Genomic DNA, 25,666 nt, shown 5'->3' on the forward strand with positions numbered 1-25,666 from the left:
CAGTACATAGGGAATAGGGTGCCATAGGGCCCTGGTCTAAAGTAGTAAACAACATAGGGAATAAGGTGCCATAGGGCCCTGGTCTAAAGTAGTGCAGTACATAGGGAATAGGGTGCCATTTGAGATGCCGACACAAAGAGAGCATCGTCAGACGATAGCTACCGGAGTTCGTAGCTGATCCAAGCGTGGTAGATGTTCTAAGCTCTCCGATGTGTTACTTGATCCCCCCCCCCCCCCCCCCTGCTGAACATGTTACATCCCAAAATGGCATCTATGTTTCCTATACAGTGCATTATGGTCCAAAATGTGAGCAGTGCATTATGGTCCAAAATGTGTGCAGTTCATTGTTGAACAGAGTGGCATTTTGGGAAGTTTTGAAACAGCCGGTAGATGTTTTTTTTGTATTCACACAGTGTAGGCATCCACGTCTATCCTGAACATATGTGACTGCTTCCAAATAATTGATACCTTGATTGGTGTGGTATGAGGTAGGCTACTGATATTGTTTACAGATCGTCAAAACTATGTGCCTTCTAAAACCTTAAAGGGAAATTTCCACATGTTTTCACCATTGTCTGCATCATGTGATTTTAACTAACTATTAGCAGGCAAGAGTTGGTTAGTAAAGTAACTTACTTCTAGTTGGTTTCTGGATTATGTCACTCGAAACACTTATCTTCCATTATCTTTTTTTTTTTTATCTACAAAACATAGAAACGCAGCCATTTTCACAACATGTTGATGTTTGGGTGGTGCTGCAGGTCATGAAAATGAAGTAAAATCTCCACCCGGCACAGCCAGAAGAGGACTGGCCACCCCTCATAGCCTGGTTCCTCTCTAGGTTTCTTCCTAGGTTTTGGCCTTTCTAGGGAGTTTTTCCTAGCCACCGTGCCTCTACACCTGCATTGCTTGCTGTTTGGGGTTTTAGGCTGGGTTTCTGTACAGCACTTCGAGATATTAGCTGATGTACGAAGGGCTATATAAAAAAAAAATATATAAAAAAAATAATAATAATAAAGTAGAACATTTGTGCTATTTTCCTTTAACTAATACGTGGTCCCAGCCTGGTCCAATAACTGTCTGTGTGCTTCCATAATAATAATGATAATAATAATAATAATAATACATTGCATTTATAGACATAAATCACAAAGCTCTTTGCATTGTAAGTATACGTAGAGAAAGGTTTCATGATAAGGGCTAAAGTAAGTTGTCAAGAGAGACAGACTGTCCTCCAGGCCTGCTTTGATGCCAGACCTCTGAGAAAGCCTTGTAGTCTGCTTGATGCCAGACCACTGAGAAAGCCTTGTAGTCTGCTTGATGCCAGACCACTGAGAAAGCCTTGTTGTCTGCTTGATGCCAGACCACTGAGAAAGCCTTGTAGTCTGCTTGATGCCAGACCCCTGAAAAAGCCTTGTTGTCTGCTTGATGCCAGACCACTGAGAAAGCCTTGTTGTCTGCTTGATGCCAGACCTCTGAGAAAGCCTTGTTGTCTGCTTGATGCCAGACCTCTGAGAAAGCCTTGTTATCTGCTTGATGCCAGACCTCTGAGAAAGCCTTGTTATCTGCTTGATGCCAGACCTCTGAGAAAGCCTTGTTGTCTGCTTGATGCCAGACCACTGAGAAAGCCTTGTCTGCTTGATGCCAGACCCCTGAGAAAGCCTTGTAGTCTGCTTGATGCCAGACCACTGAGAAAGCCTTGTCTGCTTGATGCCAGACCACTGAGAAAGCCTTGTTGTCTGCTTGATGCCAGACCTCTGAGAAAGCCTTGTTATCTGCTTGATGCCAGACCACTGAGAAAGCCTTGTAGTCTGCTTTGATGCCAGACCACTGAGAAAGCCTTGTTGTCTGCTTGATGCCAGACCTCTGAGAAAGCCTTGTTATCTGCTTGATGCCAGACCACTGAGAAAGCCTTGTAGTCTGCTTGATGCCAGACCTCTGAGAAAGCCTTGTTGTCTGCTTGATGCCAGACCTCTGAGAAAGCCTTGTAGTCTGCTTGATGCCAGACCACTGAGAAAGACTTGTTATCTGCTTGATGCCAGACCACTGAGAAAGCCTTGTAGTCTGCTTGATGCCAGACCACTGAGAAAGCCTTGTTATCTGCTTGATGCCAGACCACTGAGAAAGCCTTGTAGTCTGCTTGATGCCAGACCACTGAGAAAGCCTTGTTATCTGCTTGATGCCAGACCACTGAGAAAGCCTTGTTATCTGCTTGATGCCAGACCACTGAGAAAGCCTTGTAGTCTGCTTGATGCCAGACCACTGAGAAAGCCTTGTTATCTGCTTGATGCCAGACCACTGAGAAAGCCTTGTAGTCTGCTTGATGCCAGACCACTGAGAAAGCCTTGTTATCTGCTTGATGCCAGACCACTGAGAAAGCCTTGTAGTTCATAGAAGAGAGCAGAGACAGACTGTCCTCCAGGCGGGGGGGGCTATTTCCTATATAGTAAGTAGTGCACTAAATAGGGAACAGACCACTTCCTTCCGTACTCAACTATCGAGGCTTTAATCTCTCAAATTCCCTGTTCCCTGTGACAGATTGGCTCGTTCGCTCCGATTGGGAGCGTGTGTGTGTGTGTGTGCGTGTGTGTGTGTGCGCGTGTGTGTGTGTGTGTGCGTGTGTGTGTGTGTGTGTGCGCGCGTGTGTGTGTGTGTGCGTTTGTGTGTGTGTGCGTGTGTGTGTGTGTGTGTGTGTGTGTGTGTGTGTGTGTGTGTGTGTGTGTGTGTGTGTGTGTGTGTGTGTGTGTGTGTGTGTGTGTGTGTGTGTGTGTGTGTGTGTGTGTGTGTGTGTGTGTGTGTGTGTGTGTGTGCGCAGAATGGCCCTGGAGCTCTTTGGCTGCATTATTCATGACGTGTTCACACTTGCCTTAATTACAAAGATTATACACACACATACATACACACACTGACACACATACACACACTGACACACATACACACACTGACACACACACACACACATACATACACACACTGACACACATACACACACACTGACACACATACACTCACTGACACACACACACACACACATACACATACACACACTGACACACATACACACACTGACACACATACACACACACACCCACACTGACACACACACACACACATACACACACACACACTGACACACATACACACTGACACACATACACACACACCCACACTCCAACAGCAGGAGCGTCCTTAGGGTCCCCTGTGAAACCACGATTAGTTCACGTTCTGAACATTCCAACGTAACCGTCAGTGGGCCTGCTAATGTAGCCTTTAACAAAATATCCTTATTTTCTATTTTCCCTGCTAGAGGTGCTCAGTACATAATGTAACTACTTTCACTCAACTAATACATGGAGATATATCTCCATCAAGTCAAAACCCCAAGAATCCATTTCGACCGCCCTCATATCACGGAGCCCATTTCTCTTAACCTGCGTCCCAAATTGCAGCCTACTCCCTTCATAGTGAACTCTACTTTTGAGTGTTCATAGGGGCTCTGGTCAACAGTAGTGCACTATATAGGGAACAGGGTGGGATACAGCCCCGTCTCCTCATGGTTTAGTGCTAATCTATTGCCATGGATGATATCAAATGTAAATCCTGGGGGTTTATGACTAGGAGATGAAAATAACAGAGTTTACCATGTCAGATAATCCATTTTCCTTTTTCACAGTCAGTTAGCAGGAGCACTTAGCATTAGCACTGCATTGATGAAAGTGTAAATCAACAGATTTTTCACCTTGTCGATTGAGGGATTCAAACAGGAACCTCTTGATTACTGGCCCAACGCTCTTAATTACACCTTGCCCAAACCGGCTGCGAGCGTGCGCTATCGTGCATAAATTTATTTCGCCCCCCCCCACACCAAACGCGATCACGACACGCAGGTTAAAATATCAAAACAAACTCTGAACCAATGACATTAATTTGGGGACAGGTCGAAAAGCATTAAACATGTATGGTAATTTAGCTAGTTAGTGCTAGCTAGCTAACGTTAATTTGTCCTATTTAGCTAGCTTGCTGTTGCTAGCTAATTTGTCCTGGGATATAAACATTGAGTTGTTATTTTACCTGAAATACACAAGGATCTCTACTCCGACAATTAATCCACACATAAAACGGCCAACCGAATCGTTTCTAGTCATATCTCCTCCATCCAGGCTTTTTCATCTTTGAACTTATATGGTGATCGCATCTAAACTTTCATTGTATTACCACGACTACCGGCAAAACAGTTCATCGTTCTATCACCCACGTGGGTATAACCAATGAGGAGACACGTGGGTACCTGCTTCTATAAACCAATGAGGAGATGACACGTGGGTACCTGCTTCTATAAACCAATGAGGAGATGGGAGAGGCAGGACTTGCAGCGCGATCTGCGTCAGAAATAGGAACGACATCTATTTTAGCCCTTGGCGTCGCAGACGCTCGTTGGCGTGCGCAAGCAGTGTGGGTGCAATAATTGAATAACATGGATTTCTAAATTTATTTTGCGACGCTCGCGCATGCGACGTGTCCGGTCTGGTCAGGCTACCTGCCGTCCATTATTAAGGCCTCTAATGAATTTGCCTCAAAGGGGACTTTATTCTCTTTGTCGTCATCCCAAATAGCACTACTACTACTACTTTTGACAAGAGCACGGTGGTCCCCTGGTCAAAAGTAGGGCGACTATATAGGAAATAGGGTGCCATTTGGGACGAAGGCTTCAATGGAAAGATACTTCTGATGCTTCCTATGGAGTTTTAATCATGTCAGAGATTTGATTTTCAAACTGTGATGTAGTAAGCAGGACCTTTACCCTCGCTGAGAGATCACACTCAGATGAGCGTTGAAGCCTAGGGACCGGTCCTGGTAGTGTACACGTGTACATCGAGCAGCGTCACTACAGATACAAGTGATAGGATGCTGCCCTATGGGCCAATCTGGCTCAGACAAGGCTTACTTCAAGCCTTATAATGAGACGTTATAAAGGCTTATACATTCTTATATCGTGCTTATAATGTCTATCCACGGCTCTGACGTCTATCCACGTCTCTGACGTCTAACCACGGCTATGGCGTCTAACCACGGCTATGGCGTCTAACCACGTCTCTGACGTCTAACCACGTCTCTGTCGTCTAACCACGTCTCTGACGTCTAACCACGGCTCTGACGTCTAACCACGTCTCTGACGTCTAACCACGTCTCTGACGTCTAACCACGGCTCTGACGTCTAACCACGGCTCTGGCGTCTAACCACGGCTCTGGCGTCTAACCACGGCTCTGACGTCTAACCACGGCTCTGACGTCTAATCACGGCTCTGTCGTCTAACCACGGCTCTGACGTCTAACCACGGCTATGGCGTCTAACCACGGCTCTGACGTCTAACCACGGCTCTGTTGTCTAACCACGGCTATGGCGTCTAACCACGTCTCTGTCGTCTAACCACGGCTCTGTCGTCTAACCACGGCTCTGACGTCTAACCACGGCTCTGTCGTCTAACCACGGCTCTGACGTCTAATCACGGCTCTGTCGTCTAACCACGGCTCTGACGTCTAATCACGGCTCTGTCGTCTAACCACGGCTCTGTCGTCTAACCACGTCTCTGTCGTCTAACCACGGCTCTGACGTCTAACCACGTCTCTGACGTCTATCCACGTCTCTGACGTCTAACCACGTCTCTGGCGTCTATCCACGGCTATGGCGTCTAACCACGGCTCTGTCCAGGGGTGTCATGCACCTCAAAAATCTGAGGGGGCACAAAGGACGTGAGGATAGCTGGGGGGTGGTCCGGAGGGGGACTAGCTGGGGGGTGGTCCGGAGGGGGACTAGCTGGGGGGTGGTCCGGAGGGGAACTAGGCCGTTTTAAAACACTTGTAACAGCCATAATCATTATTTACATTGACATGTTAGTCTTTTAGCAGATAACTAGATGGAACTACCACATACCAAAGGCATAGTAGGTGAGGAGGGGGATCATTTAAGATACTCTTCAAAGAGGTAGGGTTTCAGATGCTTTTGGAATATGGGACTCTGCTGTCCTAGCTTTCAGGGGGAAGATGGGCAGGGACTCTGCTGTCCTAGCTTCAGAGGGGAAGATGAACAGGGACTCTGCTGTCTTAGCTTCAGGGGGAATATGGACAGGGACTCTGCTGTCCTAGCTTCAGGGGGAATATGGACAGGGACTCTGCTGTCCTAGCTTCAGGGGGAAGATGGACAGGGCCTCTGCTGTCCTAGCTTCAGGGGGGAAATGAACAGGAACTCTGCTGTCCTAGCTTCAGGGGGAAGCTGGTTCCACCATTGGGGTGCCAGGACAGAGAAGAGCTTGGACTGGGCTGAGCGGAAGCTGCCCTCTCATAGGGGTGTGAGGGCCAAGAGACCAGAGGTGGCAGAACGGAGTGCTCGGGTTGGGGTGTAGGGTTGGAGCATAGCCTGAAGGTAGGATCAAAGACCTGGAAGGGGGTTGCAGTGCGATTTAGTAGGCGACTAGCCTCTAGTAAAGATGAGAGAAAGCGTATTGTCTGCCTTGTGAGTTAGAGGGGATTGGGAAAGAGTGAGGTCAAAAGAGGCAAGGAGGGAAAAGAGAGTTGGAAAGAAATGAGTCAAAGGCAGTCGTCGAAAAGTCAAGGGACTGAAGGGCAGCATAGGTTGTAATTAACTCAGTGTTCTTGACTGCAGATCAGCAGTTCCAAACGCTACCGGAGACCCAGAATTCCACATGGCAGGGTACACTACATTGTGACACACCGTCTCTTTTCAGTCTTATGTTCCAACATTTGAAATGGTGTTGTCCAGGGTCACGCCAGCTCTGTCTTGTCAAGGTTGAGCTTGAGGCCGGTAGGCCGGGCATACAAGTTCAGATGTCTGCCAGGCACGCAGAGATGCGTGTCACCACTTGGGTGTCAGAAGGGCGGAAGGAGAAAAGTAGTTGAGTGTTATCCGCACAGCAATGATAGGAGAGACCATGTGAGGATATGATGGAGCTGAGTGACTTGGTGTATAGAGAGAAGAGGAGAGGTCCATCCTCATTAGCAGTGATAGGAGAGACCGTGTGAGGATATGACGGAGCTGAGTGACTTGGTGTATAGAGAGAAGAGGAGAGGGCCTAGAACTGAGCCCTGGGGGACATCAGTAGTGAGAGTACGTGGTGCAGACATACAGTGCCTTCGAAAAGTATTCAGACCCCCTGACTTTTCACACATTTTGTTACGTTACAGCCTTATTCTAAAATTGAGTAGCGGGTTAGGGTTAGGTACCAACCTGTACCCTGACCAACCTGTACCCTGACCAACCTGCACCCTGACCAACCTGTACCCTGACCAACCTGCACCCTGACCAACCTGACCAACCTGACCAACCTGCACCCTGACCAACCTGCACCCTGACCAACCTGACCAACCTGTACCCTGACCAGCCTGCACCCTGACCAACCTGCACCCTGACCAACCTGCACCCTGACCAACCTGCACCCTGACCAACCTGGACCCTGACCAACCTGCACCCTGACCAACCTGCACCCTGACCAACCTGCACCCTGACCAACCTGTACCCTGACCAACCTGTACCCTGACCAACCTGTACCCTGACCAACCTGCACCCTGACCAACCTGACCAACCTGCACCCTGACCAACCTGTACCCTGACCAACCTGACCAACCTGACCAACCTGACCAACCTGTACCCTGACCAACCTGCACCCTGACCAACCTGCACCCTGACCAACCTGACCAACCTGTACCCTGACCAACCTGCACCCTGACCAACCTGACCAACCTGTACCCTGACCAACCTGCACCCTGACCAACCTGACCAACCTGACCAACCTGCACCCTGACCAACCTGCACCCTGACCAACCTGACCAACCTGACCAACCTGTACCCTGACCAACCTGCACCCTGACCAACCTGCACCCTGACCAACCTGCACCCTGACCAACCTGCACCCTGACCAACCTGGACCCTGACCAACCTGCACCCTGACCAACCTGCACCCTGACCAACCTGCACCCTGACCAACCTGTACCCTGACCAACCTGTACCCTGACCAACCTGTACCCTGACCAACCTGTACCCTGACCAACCTGCACCCTGACCAACCTGTACCCTGACCAACCTGCACCCTGACCAACCTGACCAACCTGACCAACCTGCACCCTGACCAACCTGTACCCTGACCAACCTGCACCCTGACCAACCTGACCAACCTGCACCCTGACCAACCTGCACCCTGACCAACCTGACCAACCTGCACCCTGACCAACCTGCACCCTGACCAACCTGCACCCTGACCAACCTGACCAACCTGCACCCTGACCAACCTGCACCCTGACCAACCTGGACCCTGACCAACCTGACCAACCTGTACCCTGACCAACCTGACCAACCTGCACCCTGACCAACCTGCACCCTGACCAACCTGGACCCTGACCAACCTGACCAACCTGTACCCTGACCAACCTGACCAACCTGCACCCTGACCAACCTGCACCCTGACCAACCTGGACCCTGACCAACCTGCACCCTGACCAACCTGCACCCTGACCAACCTGACCAACCTGCACCCTGACCAACCTGCACCCTGACCAACCTGACCAACCTGCATTGATGCAGAGAAGGAGAGGAACATTAGACAAGTCAGGGACAGAAACAAAATTGAAAAAGAGAAACAAAGGAAGGAAGGCTGAAAGTGTGTGTGTGTGTGTGTGGTGTCTGTCCTGACTGATGGTTTGAATGAGAGAAAGCTATAGGAGCTGGGAGAAGCTGAGAGAATGTGTGACACAGGGGGGTTGGTGGCACCTTAATTGGGGAGGATGGGCTCGTGTGTAATGGCTGGAGCGGAATCAGTGGAATGGTATCAAATACATGGTTTCCATGGTTTCCATGTGTTTGATGCGGTTCCGTCTGCTCCGTTCCGGCCGTTATTAGTATAAGGGGTGCCGTGTATTATGATTGACAGGCTCAGTAGGTTGTGTTGGCTGCCCAGTGATCCACATGAAATGGACAGGCTCTTTGACCACTGGTCCACAGTGTGCTGTCTGTTTACAGCACTACGTTTGAAACCAGCTCATGTATTTACAACCGTCACATTCCCAGCATCCGTGTATCTGCCTACAGAAACTGGCCCAGTGTTTTTCCCATGGTTTATTTTCTATGTTTCTGGTCAGACTTCATCCTATGCCCAAAACCCCTTAAGTTTTATAATAAGGGGACGTTCATTGAAATGTGATTCCCAAATTGCCACAGTGGAAGCTGTACATGTACTGTAGCCTAGTGCGTTCTCTCTTTCTCTCTCTCTCAGTCTCTCTCTCTCTCAGTCTCTCTCTCTCTCTCTCTCTCTCTCTCTCTCTCTCTCTCAATTCAATTCAATTCAATTCAATTGACTTTATTGACATGGCAAGTTCATTATTACTTACATTGTCAAAGTATACATATCGAAAAATAAAAATCTAATATATATATGTATATATATACAAAATATATATATATTTATATATAAATAAATGGTGGAACCAACAGCAATAATAATAGTAGTAGTGGACATGGGATTACCATTAACAGCAACTACAACAACAATATTAATCAGAACAACAATACATTAAAGCAACAGTAGTAGACCAGTGTCAACATGACTTGAGAAGACATATGACCTGGTATGAAAGACAAAACAAAACTAAGCTAAATGGGAAATATTATCAACATTACTTTGCATTTTTCACTGGCTGTCCCTCAGGTTGTGGCAGGAGGACACATATTTGGCTGCCAAAACTGCACATTTTGGCTTTTCACCCAATAAATATTTGATTTTTTCTTCATCTTTTATAGTTTCAAATTCTTTGTATTGAGTTATAATTTTGGGAAAGAAATATGCTCTTAGGTCTGAGTATTTGTCACAGTGTAGTAGGAAATGCACCTCTGTCTCTACCTCTCCCCTGGAGCAGAGTGAGCACAGCCTGTCCTCTCTGGGCAGCCAGGTTTGTCTGTGACGACCGGTCTCTATAGCCAGACTGTGCTCACTGAGTCTGTACCTAGTCAATGTTTTCCTCAGTTTTCTATCAGTCACAGTGGTCAGATAGTCTGCCACCATGTACTGTCTGTTTAGAGATAAATAGCATTGAAGTTTACTTTGATTTTTTGTGGTGTCTTTCCAATAGGTTATATATTTTTCTTTTTGTTTTGTGATGATTTGGTTGGGCCAGATTTTCTGAGGGCTGTCCCGAGGCTCTATGGGGTTGGTTTGGGTTGGTGAACTGAGCCTCAGAACCAGCTGGCTGAGGGGACTCTTCTCTGGTTTCATCTCTTGACATTGTAGAGCTGTGTGATGGAATGTTTTGGGGTCACTTGTTTTTAGATGGTTGTAAAATTTGATGGCTCTTTTTTCTATTCGAATGAGGAGGGGGTATTGGCCCAATTCTGCCCTACATGCGTTATTTGGAGTTTTTCTTTGTACTTGCAAAACAGTCTTGCAAAACTCTGCATGCAATATTTCAATTGGATGTTTGTCCCATTTGGTAAATTCATTATTAGAGAGTGGACCCCATACTTCACTACCATATAGAGCAATTGGTTCTATAACTGATTGAAAAATTTTGAGCCAGATTCTAATTGGAATTTCAATTTTGATGTTCCTTTTAATGGCATAGAATGCTCTTCTTGCTTTGTCTCTCAGCTCATTCACAGCCATGTGAAAGCTACCTGTGTTGCTGATATTTAGTCCTAGATATGTGTAGTTTTTGGTGTGTTCTAATAGAACTGTGTCCAAATAGAATTTATATTTGTCATCCTTATTTCCCGACCTTTTTTGGAATATCATTATATTTGTTTTTTTTAGGTTAACGGTCAGAGCCCAGGTCTGACAGAACCTGTGAAGACGATCTAGGTGCTGCTGTAACCCCTCTTTAGTGGGAGACAGCAGCACCAGGTCATCTGCGTACAGCAGACACTTGATTTCAGTGTTGTGTAGGGTGATACCAGGTGCTGCCGATTCTTCTAATATTTTTGCCAATTCATTAATGTAGATGTTAAATAATGTTGGACTTATTGGGCAGTCCTGTTTCACTCCACGCCCCTGAGAGAAGAAGTCTGTTTGCTTGTTGCCAATTTTAACCGCACATTTGTTTTTAGTGTACATTGATTTAATAAAATCATATGTTTTCCCTCCAATACCACTTTCTATTAGTTTATAAAAAAGACCTTCGTGCCAAATTGAATCAAATGCTTTCTTGAAATCTACAAAACACGAGTAGATTTTGCCTTTGTTTTGGTTAACTTGTTTATCAATTAGAGTGTGGAGGGTGTAAATGTGGTCTGTTGTACGATAATTTTTTAGAAATCCAATCTGGCTTCTGCTCAGGACGTTGTGTTCGTCAAGGAAATGATGTAGTCTGCTATTTATAATACTGCAGAGAATTTTCCCCAAGTTGCTGTTAACGCAAATTCCTCTGTAATTATTTGGGTCAAATTTGTCTCCATTTTTATAGATTGGTGTGATCAATCCCTGGTTCCAAATATCGGGGAAAATACCTGCAGTGAGGATAATGTTGAAGAGTTTGAGTATAGCCAATTTGAATTTGTGGTCTGTATATTTGATCATTTCATTTAAAATACCATCAGCACCACAGGCCTTTTTGGGTTGGAGATTGCATAGTTTTTCCAATAATTCTTCTTCTGTAATTGGGGTATCCACAGGATTCTGATAGTCTTTGACTGCTAATTCAAGGATTTGTAATTTTTCTTGTATATCTTTTTGTTCTGGGCTCTTTGTTATATTGCTGTAGAGGTTTGCAAAGTGATTTCTCCACATATCCCCATTTTGGATAGCCAATTCTTCATGATGAGGTTTGTTTAATTTATTCCAATTCTCCCAGAAGTGGTTTGATTCTATGGATTCCTCAATTCCATCCAGCTGATTTCTAATGTGCTGTTCCTTTTTTGTTCTTAGGGTGCGTTTGTATTGCTTCAGTGTTTCCCCATATTGAAGGCGTATATTTTTGTTGTCTGGTTCTCTGTGTTTTTGATTAGATATATTTCTCAATGACTTTCTTAGATTTTTGCAATCATTATCAAACCATTTTTCATTATCTGTTATTTTTGGTTTGCTCTTATGCTTCTTTAGATTAGCCAAGGAGGCTAATTTGTAAAATATAAAGTTTATGTTCCTAACGGCCAAATTTACACCTTCATTGCTGAAGGAGAACGTTAAGGCTAAAAAGTTGTCCAGGAGAGATTGTATTTTTTGGCTACTAATTGCTTTTTGGTAGATGTCTGTACTGTTTGCACTCCATCTATAGGCTTGTTTAGTACCATGTAATTTATTGGGCCGTGATGCTTCATGGTTGGGTTCTGCTCTTCTCAGATACACTGTGATTTTACTGTGGTCTGAGAGAGGTGTTAGTGGGCTGACTGTGAAGGCTCTGAGAGACTCTGGGTTTAGGTCGGTGAGGAAGTAGTCTACAGTGCTGCTGCCAAGAGATGAGCTGTAGGTGTACCTACCAAAAGAGTCTCCTCTCAGCCTGCCATTGACTATGTACAGACCCAGTGTTCGACAGAGCCTCAGGAGCTGTACTCCGTTTTTGTTTTTCACTTTGTCATAGTTGTTTCTGTGGGGGTATGTGGGGAGGGAAAGGTTGTTGCTTCCTGGTAGGTGTTTATCCCCATGACTGTTAATAGTGTCTTGTTCTTCTGCTGTTCTAGCATTCAGGTCTCCACAGACCAGTACGTTGCCTTGGGCCTGAAAGTGACTAATCTCCCCCTCTAGAATGGAGAAACTCTCTTCATTGAAGTAGGGTGACTCTGAGGGGGGAATGTATGTGGCACAGAGGAAGACGTTTTTATCTGTCAAGATAGCCTCCTTGTTTATTTTTAACCAGATAAAGAATTCTCCTGTTTTGATCAATTCGATTGAATTAATTAGTTCAGATTTATACCATATTAGCATTCCCCCTGAGTCTCTGCCCTGTTTGATTCCTTTTAATTTAGTGGATGGTATGATTATCTCCCTATAACCTAGTGGACAGCCAGTGGAAACATCACCTCTGCACCATGTTTCCTGTAGTACTACAATATCAACATCATCAATTTCTTTCAAGAAGTCTGGGTTTCTGCTCTTTAGCCCAAAAGCAGAGGACTTCAATCCTTGTAAATTCCAACATGCAACGTAAAAAGACTTCATCACTTTTTTTCTTTTCTTTTCTTTACCTTTCAAAATGAGACAAACACTCACAATCCAAGAAGAACCATTAAAATAGGACTTTTCAATTAAAGTAAACTCTTATTTTGCAAATGTGATTTGTTTATAATTTAAGATAGAATTTGTGTCATGCCACTTGGGTGGATGTAGTGTGAGAATGGTGGAGTTCATGTGCTCATCTTACCATGACCCTCGGCCCATCACATGTGAGCATAGTAGACTCAGCATTTGTTTGATGTCACTCATTTGGTTGGTGGGGGCTGGGCCAGTTGCTCCTCTCACAGCCTGTGCGTAGCTCTGCCTGCTGGGCTGTGGCTCCTCCAGGTGTGGGTCTGCGGTGGGGGGCAGGGGGGTGGGAGGCCTCGTCTGGGTGGCTCTGAAGCTGGGCTGGGGTGGTCTGTGCTGCGCTGGCTGTGGTGGGCATTGAGGTTGGTGGTGCTGTGGTCGTGGCTGGGGGGTCCAGGGTGCTGGTCCGGGATGTTGTCTCGGTGATCTCGGCAGGGTGGAGATTGCTCTGCTGTTCCTGGGTGGAGAGGTCGGGCTGCGGTTTAAAGCGACGTCTCTCTCTCTCTCTCTCTGTCTCTCTCTCTCTCTCTCTCCATCTCTCTCTCTCTCTCTCTCTATCTCTCTCTCTCTCTCTCCATCTCTCTCTCTCTCTCTCTCTCTCTCTCCGTCTCTCTCTCTCTCTCTGTCTCTCTCTCTGTCTCTCCGTCTCTCTCTCTCCGTCTCTCTCTCTCCGTCTCTCTCTCTCCGTCTCTCTCTCTCTCTCTCTCTCTCTCTCTCTCTCTCTCTCTCTCTGTCTCTGTCTCTGTCTCTCTCTCTCTCTCTCTCTCTCTCTCTCTCTCTCTCTCTCTCTCCGTCTCTCTCTCTCTCTCTCTCTCTCTCTCTCTCTCTCTCTCTCTCTCTCTCTCTCTCTCTCTCTCTCTCTCTCTCTCTCTCTCTTTGCTCAGCTGTCGCCACCGTCCCATGGTGCATTGGGGTCGTGTTAGCAGCAGCTGTCATGGTTTCCCAAAACCCGAGGGTCAAAGGTCATCTCTCTATTCCCGTTGGTCGGTTTGGTTCACATGAGATGCCTAGACTAGGGATGACCTTTGTCCCAAATGACAGCCTATTCCCTACATAGGACGATGTAGTTTATGAACGTTCAATCAGGAAGGCTTGTCGGAATGCTCATTTAACCTCATCCGGTAAGCGTGACATAATTCCCTTTGTTTTCTATTCTACGGGAATAACGAGAATATATACAAACGTATCATCATCAGCACGGCGCTGCGATGTTTCTCCTCCTCTTTCCTGTTTAGCCATGTGTAGAACGGCATTAGAGCCTGTACGAACGGCAGCAGGGAGCCTATTGGTTAGAGCGTTGAGACAGTAACCATTCTCCTCCTTCCTGTTAGTCATGTGTAGAATGTCACAGGCAGAGGGCAAAGGGTGGCTACTTTGAAGAATCTCAAATATAAATATGTTTTGATTTGTTTAACACTTCTTTGGTAACTACATGATTCCATATGTGTTATTTCATAGTTTTGATGTCTTCACTATTATTCTACAATGTAGAAAATAGTAAAAAATAAAGAAAAACCCTGGAATGAGAAGGTGTGTCCAAACTTTTGACTGGTACTGTATATTTTATCAGAATTTGACCATAAGTCATGTCGGGAAAAGCCTTTGGAAAAGTGACCTCAAGAGAAGAACACACGAGTTAACACACAACAGGAGTGAAGACCACAAAACAGTGGAGACCCACAACATACCAAGTCCTCAAAAAATATTTTGGCATCCGCTGGGCCAATTGTGCGCCGTCCTATGGGACTCCCTGCCAAGGCCGGTTGTGGCACAGCCTGGGAATGAATCCGGGTCTGTAGTAACACCTTGATTTGATTTGATCCTAGACTAGAGGTAGACGCATGGAGGATTGTGTTCTGGCTGGTTGAAGCAGAGTCACCCTGTCTATTCCACATCAGTCCTCCTGAAAGATAACTAGCTATGTCTCCACTTGGCTGATCTCCGGTCAGTTCACTCAACCGCAAAACTTTCCCAGGGTTGGTGTTAGGTGTGTGTGTGTGTGTGTGTGTGTGTGTGTGTGTGTGTGTGTGTGTGTGTGTGTGTGTGTGTGTGTGTGTGTGTGTGTGTGTGTGTGTGTGTGTGTGTGTGTGTGTGTGTGTGTGTGTGTGTGTGTGTGTGTGTGTGTGTGTGTATAGGCTGCTACCCCTCACTCCATCAACCCCTCTGTTCACACAGCCCCACTTTTATGGACTCGACCCCCCCCCCCCCACCCCGACCCCCGTTATCCAAACAAGGAGGTCTGTGTGTCAGCTAAAGCAGAGGCGTTTCCTGTTATGTCAGGATATGGAACACATCAGGAAGAGTGTAGAGGGCACTGAGCTCAGCCCTCTCTGTCCCCAGGGTGGTAAAGAGACAGGAACAACAATCATTCAACTCCTCCTCTATGGAGAGTAGACACAGACTCCATGTGACTAATCTTAATGATGTCCTTTTGATTGACTGATAGATAGATAGAGAGATAGATAGATAGATAGATAGATAGATAGATAGATAGATAGATACCCGCTAAATTATCAAAATCCAGAAAACAACCACCTAAAAGGAAGTGATTCCCAAATCTTCCTTAACAAAGCCATCACCTACAGAGAGATGAACCTGGAGAAGAGTCCCCTAAGCAAGCTGGTCCTGGGGCTCTGTTCACAAACACAAACACACCCCACAGAGCCCCAAGACAGCAACACAATTAGACCCAACCAAATCATGAGAAAACAAAAAGATAATTACTTGACACACTGGAAAGAATTAACAAAAGAACTGAGCAAACTAGAATGCTATTTGGCCCTAAACAGAGAGTACACAGTTGCAGAATACCTGACCACTGTGACTGACCCAAACGTAAGGAAAGCATTGACTATGTACAGACTCAGTGAGCACAGCCTTGCTATTGAGAAAGGCCGCCGTAGGCAGACATGGCTCTCAAGAGAAGACAGGCTATGTGCACACTGCCCACAAAATGAGGTGGAAACTGAGCTGCACTTCCTAACCTCCTGCCAAATGTATGACCATATTAGAGACACATATTTCCCTCAGATTACACAGACCCACAAAGAATTCGAAAAACAAACCCAATTTTGATAAACTCCCATATCTACTGGGTGAAATACCACAGTGTGCCGTCAAATCAGTAATATCTTCGGACCTTTGCCACAAGAAAACTGCAACCAGTGAAGAACAAACACCATTGTAAATACAACCTATATTTATGTTTATTTATTTTCCCTTTTGTACTATAACTATTTGCACATAATATGACTGAATTTGAATTGTCTTTATTCTTTTGGAACTTTTGTGAGTGTAATGTTTACTGTTAATTTAAAAAAATATATATATATATATCACTTTTGTTTATAATCTATTTAACTTGCTTTGGCAATGTAAACATATGTTTCACATGCCAATAAAGCCCTAAAATTAATATTGAATTTCGAAAGAGAGATATGAACAGTGGTGTAAAGTACGTAGGTAAAAGTACTATTTAAGTAGTTTTGGGGGGTATCTGTACTTTACTATATATATTTTTGACAACTTTTACTTTTTACTTCACTACATTCGGTAGCCTGGCAGGTAGGAGCGTTTTGCCAATAACCCGTAAAGGTTGCTGGATCGAATCCCCAAGCTGACAAGGTCAAAATCTGTTGTTCTGCCCCTGAGCAAGGCAGTTAACCCACTGTTCCCCTGAGCAAGGCAGTTAGCCCACTGTTCCCCTGAGCAAGGCAGTTAGCCCACTGTTCCCCTGAGCAAGGCAGTTAACCCACTGTTCCCCTGAGCAAGGCAGTTAGCCCACTGTTCCCCTGAGCAAGGCAGTTAGCCCACTGTTCCCCTGAGCAAGGCAGTTAGCCCACTGTTCCCCTGAGCAAGGCAGTTAACCCACTGTTCCCCTGAACAAGGCAGTTAACCCACTGTTCCCCTGAGCAAGGCAGTTAACCCACTGTTCCCCTGAACCAGGCAGTTAACCCACTGTTCCCCTGAACAAGGCAGTTAACCCACTGTTCCCCTGAGCAAGGCAGTTAACCCACTGTTCCCCTGAGCAAGGCAGTTAACCCACTGTTCCCCTGAGCAAGGCAGTTAACCCACTGTTCCCCTGAACAAGGCTGTTAACCCACTGTTCCCCTTAGCAAGGCAGTTAACCCACTGTTCCCCTGAACAAGGCAGTTAGCCCACTGTTCCCCTGAGCAAGGCAGTTAGCCCACTGTTCCCCTGAGCAAGGCAGTTAGCCCACTGTTCCCCTGAGCAAGGCAGTTAGCCCACTGTTCCCCTGAACAAGGCAGTTAACCCACTGTTCCCCTGAGCAAGGCAGTTAGCCCACTGTTCCCCTGAGCAAGGCAGTTAGCCCACTGTTCCCCTGAGCAAGGCAGTTAACCCACTGTTCCCCTTAGCAAGGCAGTTAGCCCACTGTTCCCCTGAGCAAGGCAGTTAGCCCACTGTTCCCCTGAGCAAGGCAGTTAACCCACTGTTCCCCTTAGCAAGGCAGTTAACCCACTGTTCCCCTGAGCAAGGCAGTTAGCCCACTGTTCCCCTGAGCAAGGCAGTTAGCCCACTGTTCCCCTGAGCAAGGCAGTTAGCCCACTGTTCCCCTGAGCAAGGCAGTTAGCCCACTGTTCCCCTGAGCAAGGCAGTTAACCCACTGTTCCCCTGAGCAAGGCAGTTAGCCCACTGTTCCCCTGAGCAAGGCAGTTAACCCACTGTTCCCCTGAGCAAGGCAGTTAACCCACTGTTCCCCTGAGCAAGGCAGTTAGCCCACTGTTCCCCTGAGCAAGGCAGTTAGCCCACTGTTCCCCTGAGCAAGGCAGTTAGCCCACTGTTCCCCTGAGCAAGGCAGTTAACCCACTGTTCCCCTGAGCAAGGCAGTTAACCCACTGTTCCCCTGAGCAAGGCAGTTAGCCCACTGTTCCCCTGAGCAAGGCAGTTAACCCACTGTTCCCCTGAGCAAGGCAGTTAACCCACTGTTCCCCTGAGCAAGGCAGTTAGCCCACTGTTCCCCTGAGCAAGGCAGTTAGCCCACTGTTCCCCTGAGCAAGGCAGTTAGCCCACTGTTCCCCTGAGCAAGGCAGTTAACCCACTGTTCCCCTGAGCAAGGCAGTTAGCCCACTGTTCCCCTGAGCAAGGCAGTTAGCCCACTGTTCCCCTGAACAAGGCAGTTAGCCCACTGTTCCCCTGAGCAAGGCAGTTAGCCCACTGTTCCCCTGAGCAAGGCAGTTAGCCCACTGTTCCCCGGGCGCCGGAGACGTGGATGTTGATTAAGGCAGCCCGCCGCACCTGTCTGATTCAGAGGGGTTAAATGAGGAAGACACATTTCAGTTGAATACATTCAGTTGTACAACTGACTAGGTATCCCTGTTTCCTAAAGAAAATAATGTACTTTTTACTCCATAGCAGAACAGAAAATGATCCAATTCACACACTTATCAAGAGAACAACCCTGGTCATCCCTACTGCCTCTGATCTGGAGGACTCACTAAACAGAGAACATCCCTGGTCATCCCTACTGCCTCTGATCTGGCGGTCTCACTAAACACACATGCTTCATTTGTAAATGATGTCTGAGTGTTGGAATGTGTGCCCCTGGCTATCCATCAAAAAAAAATTAAACAAGAAAATGGTGCCGTCTAGTTTGCTTAATATAAGGAATTTTCAATTATTCATACTTTTACTTTTGATACTTAAGTATATTTAAAACAAAATACTTTTAGACTTTTACTCAAGTAGTATTTTACTGGGTGACTTTCACTTTTACTTGAGTCATTTTCTATTGAGGTATCTTTACTTTTAAAGTATGACTATGGGTACTTTTTCTACCAGTGGATATGGATGTGTCCAATACTGACCATGTTTTCTCTCCGTCCTCTGACCCTGTTTTCTCTCTGTCCTCTGACCATGTTCTCTCTCTCTGTCCTCTGACCATGTTTGTCTCTCTGTCCTCTGACCATGTTTTCTCTCTGTCCCCTGACCATGTTCTCTCTCTCCTCTGACCATGTTTTCTCTCTGTCCTCTGACCATGTTTTTTCTCTGTCCCCTGACCATGTTCTCTCTCTCCTCTGACCATGTTGTCTCTCTGTCCTCTGACCATGTTTTCTCTCTGTCCTCTGACCATGTTTTCTCTCTGTCCTCTGACCATGTTTTCTCTCTGTCCTCTGACCATGTTCTCTCTCTCCTCTGACCATGTTTTCTCTCTGTCCTCTGACCATGTTTGTCTCTCTGTCCCCTGACCATGTTTGTCTCTCTGTCCTCTGACCATGTTTTCTCTCTGTCCCCTGACCATGTTCTCTCTCTCCTCTGACTATGTTGTCTCTCTGTCCTCTGACCATGTTTTCTCTCTGTCCCCTGACCATGTTCTCTCTCTCCTCTGACCATGTTGTCTCTCTGTCCTCTGACCATGTTTTCTCTCTGTCCCCTGACCATGTTCTCTCTGTCCTCTGACCACGTTTTCTCTCTGTCCTCTGACCATGTTCTCTCTCTCCTCTGACCATGTTTGTCTCTCTGTCCTCTGACCATGTTTGTCTCTCTGTCCTCTGACCATGTTTTCTCTCTGTCCCCTGACCATGTTTTCTCTCCGTCCTCTGACCATGTTTGTCTCTCTGTCCTCTGACCATGTTTTCTCTCTGTCCCCTGACCATGTTCTCTCTCTCCTCTGACCATGTTTTCTCTCTGTCCTCTGACCATGTTTTCTCTCTGTCCCCTGACCATGTTCTCTCTCTCCTCTGACCATGTTTTCTCTCTGTCCTCTGACCATGTTCTCTCTGTCCCCTGACCATGTTTTCTCTCTCCCCTGACCATGTTTTCTCTCTGTCCTCTGATCATGTTTGTCTCTCTGTCCTCTGACCATGTTTGTCTCTCTGTCCCCTGACCATGTTCTCTCTCTCCTCTGACCATGTTTTCTCTCTGTCCTCTGACCATGTTTTCTCGCCGTCCTCTGACCATGTTTGTCTCTCTGTCCTCTGACCATGTTTTCTCTCTGTCCCCTGACCATGTTCTCTCTCTCCTCTGACCATGTTTTCTCTCTGTCCTCTGACAATGTTTTCTCTCTGTCCTCTGACCCTGTTTTCTCTCTCTGTCCTCTGACCATCCTTTCTCTCTGTCCCCTGACCATGTTCTCTCTCTCCTCTGACCATGTTTTCTCTCTGTCCTCTGATCATGTTTTCTCTCTGTCCTCTGACCATGTTCTCTCTCTCCTCTGACCATGTTTGTCTCTCTGTCCTCTGACCATGTTTGTCTCTCTGTCCCCTGACCATGTTTTCTCTCTGTCCCCTGACCATGTTTTCTCTCCGTCCTCTGACCATGTTTGTCTCTCTGTCCTCTGACCATGTTTTCTCTCTGTCCCCTGACCATGTTCAGTCTCTCCTCTGACCATGTTTTCTCTCTGTCCTCTGACCATGTTTTCTCTCTGTCCCCTGACCATGTTCTCTCTCTCCTCTGACCATGTTTTCTCTCTGTCCTCTGACCATGTTTTCTCTCTGTCCCCTGACCATGTTCTCTCTCTCCCCTGACCATGTTTTCTCTCTGTCCTCTGATCATGTTTGTCTCTCTGTCCTCTGACCATGTTTGTCTCTTTGTCCCCTGACCATGTTCTCTCTCTTCTCTGACCATGTTTTCTCTCCGTCCTCTGACCATGTTTGTCTCTCTGTCCTCTGACCATGTTTTCTCTCTGTCCCCTGACCATGTTCTCTCTCTCCTCTAACCATGTTTTCTCTCTGTCCTCTGACCATGTTTTCTCTCTGTCCTCTGACCATGTTTTCTCTCTGTCCTCTGACCCTGTTTTCTCTCTCTGTCCTCTGACCATGTTTTCTCTCTGTCCCCTGACCATGTTCTCTCTCTCCTCTGACCATGTTTTCTCTCTGTCCTCTGACCATGTTTTCCCTCTGTCCCCTGACCATGTTCTATCTCTCCTCTGACCATGTTTTCTCTCTGTCCTCTGACCATGTTTTCTCTCTGTCCTCTGACCATGTTCTCTCTCTCCTCTGACCATGTTTTCTCTCTGTCCTCTGACCATGTTTTCTCTCTGTCCCCTGACCATGTTCTCTCTCTCCCCTGACCATGTTCTATCTCTCCTCTGACCATGTTTTCTCTCTGTCCTCTGACCATGTTCTCTCTCTCCTCTGACCATGTTTTCTCTCTGTCCTCTGACCATGTTTTCTCTCTGTCCCCTGACCATGTTCTCTCTCTCCTCTGACCATGTTTTCTCTCTGTCCTCTGACCATGTTTTCTCTCTGTCCCCTGACCATGTTCTATCTCTCCTCTGACCATGTTTTCTCTCTTTCCTCTGACCATGTTCTCTCTCTCCTCTGACCATGTTTTCTCTCTGTCCTCTGACCATGTTTTCTCTCTGTCCCCTGACCATGTTCTCTCTCTCCCCTGACCATGTTCTCTCTCTTCTCTGACCATGTTTTCTCTCTGTCCTCTGACCATGTTCTCTCTCTCCTCTGACCATGTTTTCTCTCTGTCCTCTGACCATGTTTTCTCTCTGTCCCCTGACCATGTTCTCTCTCTCCCCTGACCATGTTCTATCTCTCCTCTGACCATGTTTTCTCTCTGTCCTCTGACCATGTTCTCTCTCTCCTCTGACCATGTTTTCTCTCTGTCCTCTGACCATGTTTTCTCTCTGTCCCCTGACCATGTTCTCTCTCTCCTCTGACCATGTTTTCTCTCTGTCCTCTGACCATGTTTTCTCTCTGTCCCCTGACCATGTTCTATCTCTCCTCTGACCATGTTTTCTCTCTTTCCTCTGACCATGTTCTCTCTCTCCTCTGACCATGTTTTCTCTCTGTCCTCTGACCATGTTTTCTCTCTGTCCCCTGACCATGTTCTCTCTCTCCCCTGACCATGTTCTCTCTCTTCTCTGACCATGTTTTCTCTCCGTCCTCTGACCATGTTTGTCTCTCTGTCCTCTGACCATGTTTTCTCTCTGTCCCCTGACCATGTTCTCTCTCTCCTCTGACCATGTTTTCTCTCTGTCCTCTGACCATGTTTTCTCTCTGTCCCCTGACCATGTTCTATCTCTCCTCTGACCATGTTCTCTCTCTCCCCTGACCATGTTTTCTCTCTGTCCTCTGATCATGTTTGTCTCTCTGTCCTCTGACCATGTTTGTCTCTCTGTCCTCTAACCATGTTTTCTCTCTGTCCTCTGACCATGTTTTCTCTCTGTCCTCTGACCATGTTTTCTCTCTGTCCTCTGACCATGTTTTCTCTCTCTGTCCTCTGACCATGTTTTCTCTCTGTCCTCTGACCATGCTTTCTCTCTGACCATGTTTTCTCTCTGTCCTCTGACCATGGTTTTCTCTCTGACCTCTCCTCCTCAGGGCCAGCTGTCCCAAGCCCTCAACATCCTGTCAGACCGAGCTACAGAAGCCAAAGAGTTCCTGGTTCAGCTGAGGAACATGGTGCAGCACATCCAGGTACACACTGTACTGCCTACACTGTCATAATGTGCATCACAAATGACACCCTATTCCCTATAAAGGGCACTACTTTCATCAGGGCCCATCAGTCTGGTCAAAAGTAGTGCCCTATATAGGGAATAGGGGGCCATTTGGGACGCAGTCCAAGTCGCTCCTCTCGCCGTTACAAGCATCTCCCTCTACTCCCATAGCCACTCATAGCCCCTCCCACATGCCGTCCTAAACCCCTCCTACACGTTCACCCAGTCATAGCTCCTCCCCTCATGTCATCCTTTAGGAACTGTAGCTTACTGATACGTACAGAGCAGTTAACCTGTGAACTTTGCCTCAAGAGTCACCCGGCAACAGTAGCTAGAAGATATAGTATGGTGACACTCTGATACAGATAGATATAGTATGGTGACACTCTGATACAGATAGATATAGTATGGTGACACTCTGGGTGATACAGATAGATATAGTATGGTGACACTCTGATGCAGATATATATAGTATGGTGACACTGCTAGAGATAGATATAGTATGGTGACACTCTGGGTGATACAGATAGATATAGTATGGTGACACTCTGATACAGATAGATATAGTATGGTGACACTCTGATACAGATAGATATAGTATGGTGACACTCTGATACAGATAGATATAGTATGGTGACACTCTGATACAGATAGATATAGTATGGTGACACTCTGATACAGATAGATATAGTATGGTGACACTCTGGGTGATACAGATAGATATAGTATGGTGACACTCTTATGCAGATAGATATAGTATGGTGACACTCTGATGCAGATAGATATAGTATGGTGACACTCTGATACAGATAGATATAGTATGGTGACACTCAGATGCAGATAGATATAGTATGGTGACACTCTGATACAGATAGATATAGTATGGTGACACTCTGATACAGATAGATATAGTATGGTGACACTCTGATGCAGATAGATATAGTATGGTGACACTCTGATACAGATAGATATAGTATGGTAACACTCTGATACAGATATATATAGTATGGTGACACTCTGGGTGATACAGATAGATATAGTATGGTGACACTCTGATGCAGATAGATATAGTATGGTGACACTCTGATGCAGATAGATATAGTATGGTGACACTCTGATACAGATAGATATAGTATGGTGACACTCTGATGCAGATAGATATAGTATGGTGACACTCTGATGCAGATCGATATAGTATGGTGACACTCTGATACAGATAGATATAGTATGGTGACACTCTGATACAGATATATATAGTATGGTGACACTGCTAGAGATAGATATAGTATGGTGACACTCTGGGTGATACAGATAGATATAGTATGGTGACACTCTGATACAGATAGATATAGTATGGTGACACTCTGATACAGATAGATATAGTATGGTGACACTCTGATACAGATAGATATAGTATGGTGACACTCTGATACAGATAGATATAGTATGGTGACACTCTGGGTGATACAGATATATATAGTATGGTGACACTCTGATGCAGATAGATATAGTATGGTGACACTCTGATACAGATAGATATAGTATGGTGACACTCAGATGCAGATAGATATAGTATGGTGACACTCTGATACAGATATATATAGTATGGTGACACTCTGATACAGATAGATATAGTATGGTGACACTCTGATACAGATAGATATAGTATGGTGACACTCTGATGCAGATAGATATAGTATGGTGACACTCTGATGCAGATAGATATAGTATGGTGACACTCTGATACAGATAGATATAGTATGGTGACACTCTGATGCAGATAGATATAGTATGGTGACACTCTGATGCAGATAGATATAGTATGGTGACACTCTGATACAGATAGATATAGTATGGTGACACTCTGATACAGATAGATATAGTATGGTGACACTCTGATGCAGATAGATATTGTATGGTGACACTCTGATACAGATAGATATAGTATGGTGACACTCTGATACAGATATATATAGTATGGTGACACTCTGGATGATACAGATGGATATAGTATGGTGACACTCTGATGCAGATAGATATAGTATGGTGACACTCTGATACAGATAGATATAGTATGGTGACACTCTGATGCAGATAGATATAGTATGGTGACACTCTGATGCAGATAGATATAGTATGGTGACACTCTGATACAGATAGATATAGTATGGTGACACTCTGATACAGATAGATATAGTATGGTGACACTCTGATGCAGATAGATATCGTATGGTGACACTCTGATACAGATAGATATATTATGGTGACACTCTGATACAGATAGATATAGTACGGTGACACTCTGATACAGATAGATATAGTATGGTAACACTGATGCAGATAGATATAGTATGGTAACACTGATACAGATAGATATAGTATGGTGACACTGATACAGATATATATAGTATGGTGACACTGATACAGATATATATAGTATGGTGACACTGATACAGATATATATAGTATGGTGACAGTGATGCAGATAGATATAGTATGGTAACACTGATACAGATAGATATAGTATGGTGACACTGATACAGATATATATAGTATGGTGACACTGATACAGATATATATAGTATGGTGACACTGATACAGATATATATAGTATGGTAACACTCTGATACAGATATATATAGTATGGTGACACTCTGGATGATACAGATGGATATAGTATGGTAACACTCTGATACAGATAGATATAGTACGGTGACACTCTGATACAGATAAATATAGTATGGTAACACTGATGCAGATATATATAGTATGGTAACACTGATGCAGATAGATATAGTATGGTAACACTGATACAGATAGATATAGTATGGTAACACTGATGCAGATAGATATAGTATGGTAACACTGATGCAGATAGATATAGTATGGTAACACTGATACAGATAGATATAGTATGGTAACACTGATACAGATAGATATAGTATGGTAACACTGATAAAGATAGATATAGTATGGTAACACTGATACAGATAGATATAGTACGGTGACACTCTGATAC

General features: G+C 45.6%; 1 protein-coding gene across 4 annotated transcripts in view; it reads left to right on the forward strand.

The window, feature by feature from the left end:
* The window catches only part of trim9 (tripartite motif containing 9), a 119,387-nt gene that overhangs the window by 26,216 nt on the left and 67,505 nt on the right, over positions 1–25,666 (forward strand). For all 4 annotated transcript variants that reach the window (XM_071366807.1, XM_071366808.1, XM_071366809.1 and 1 more), the window contains exon 2: positions 22,529–22,624. In XM_071366807.1, coding sequence (XP_071222908.1) covers positions 22,529–22,624 — 96 coding nt within the window. The remainder of the gene's footprint in view (positions 1–22,528; positions 22,625–25,666) is intronic.

This window comes from Salvelinus alpinus, chromosome 25, assembly GCF_045679555.1.
Source record: "Salvelinus alpinus chromosome 25, SLU_Salpinus.1, whole genome shotgun sequence".
Lineage (NCBI taxonomy): Eukaryota > Metazoa > Chordata > Actinopteri > Salmoniformes > Salmonidae > Salvelinus > Salvelinus alpinus.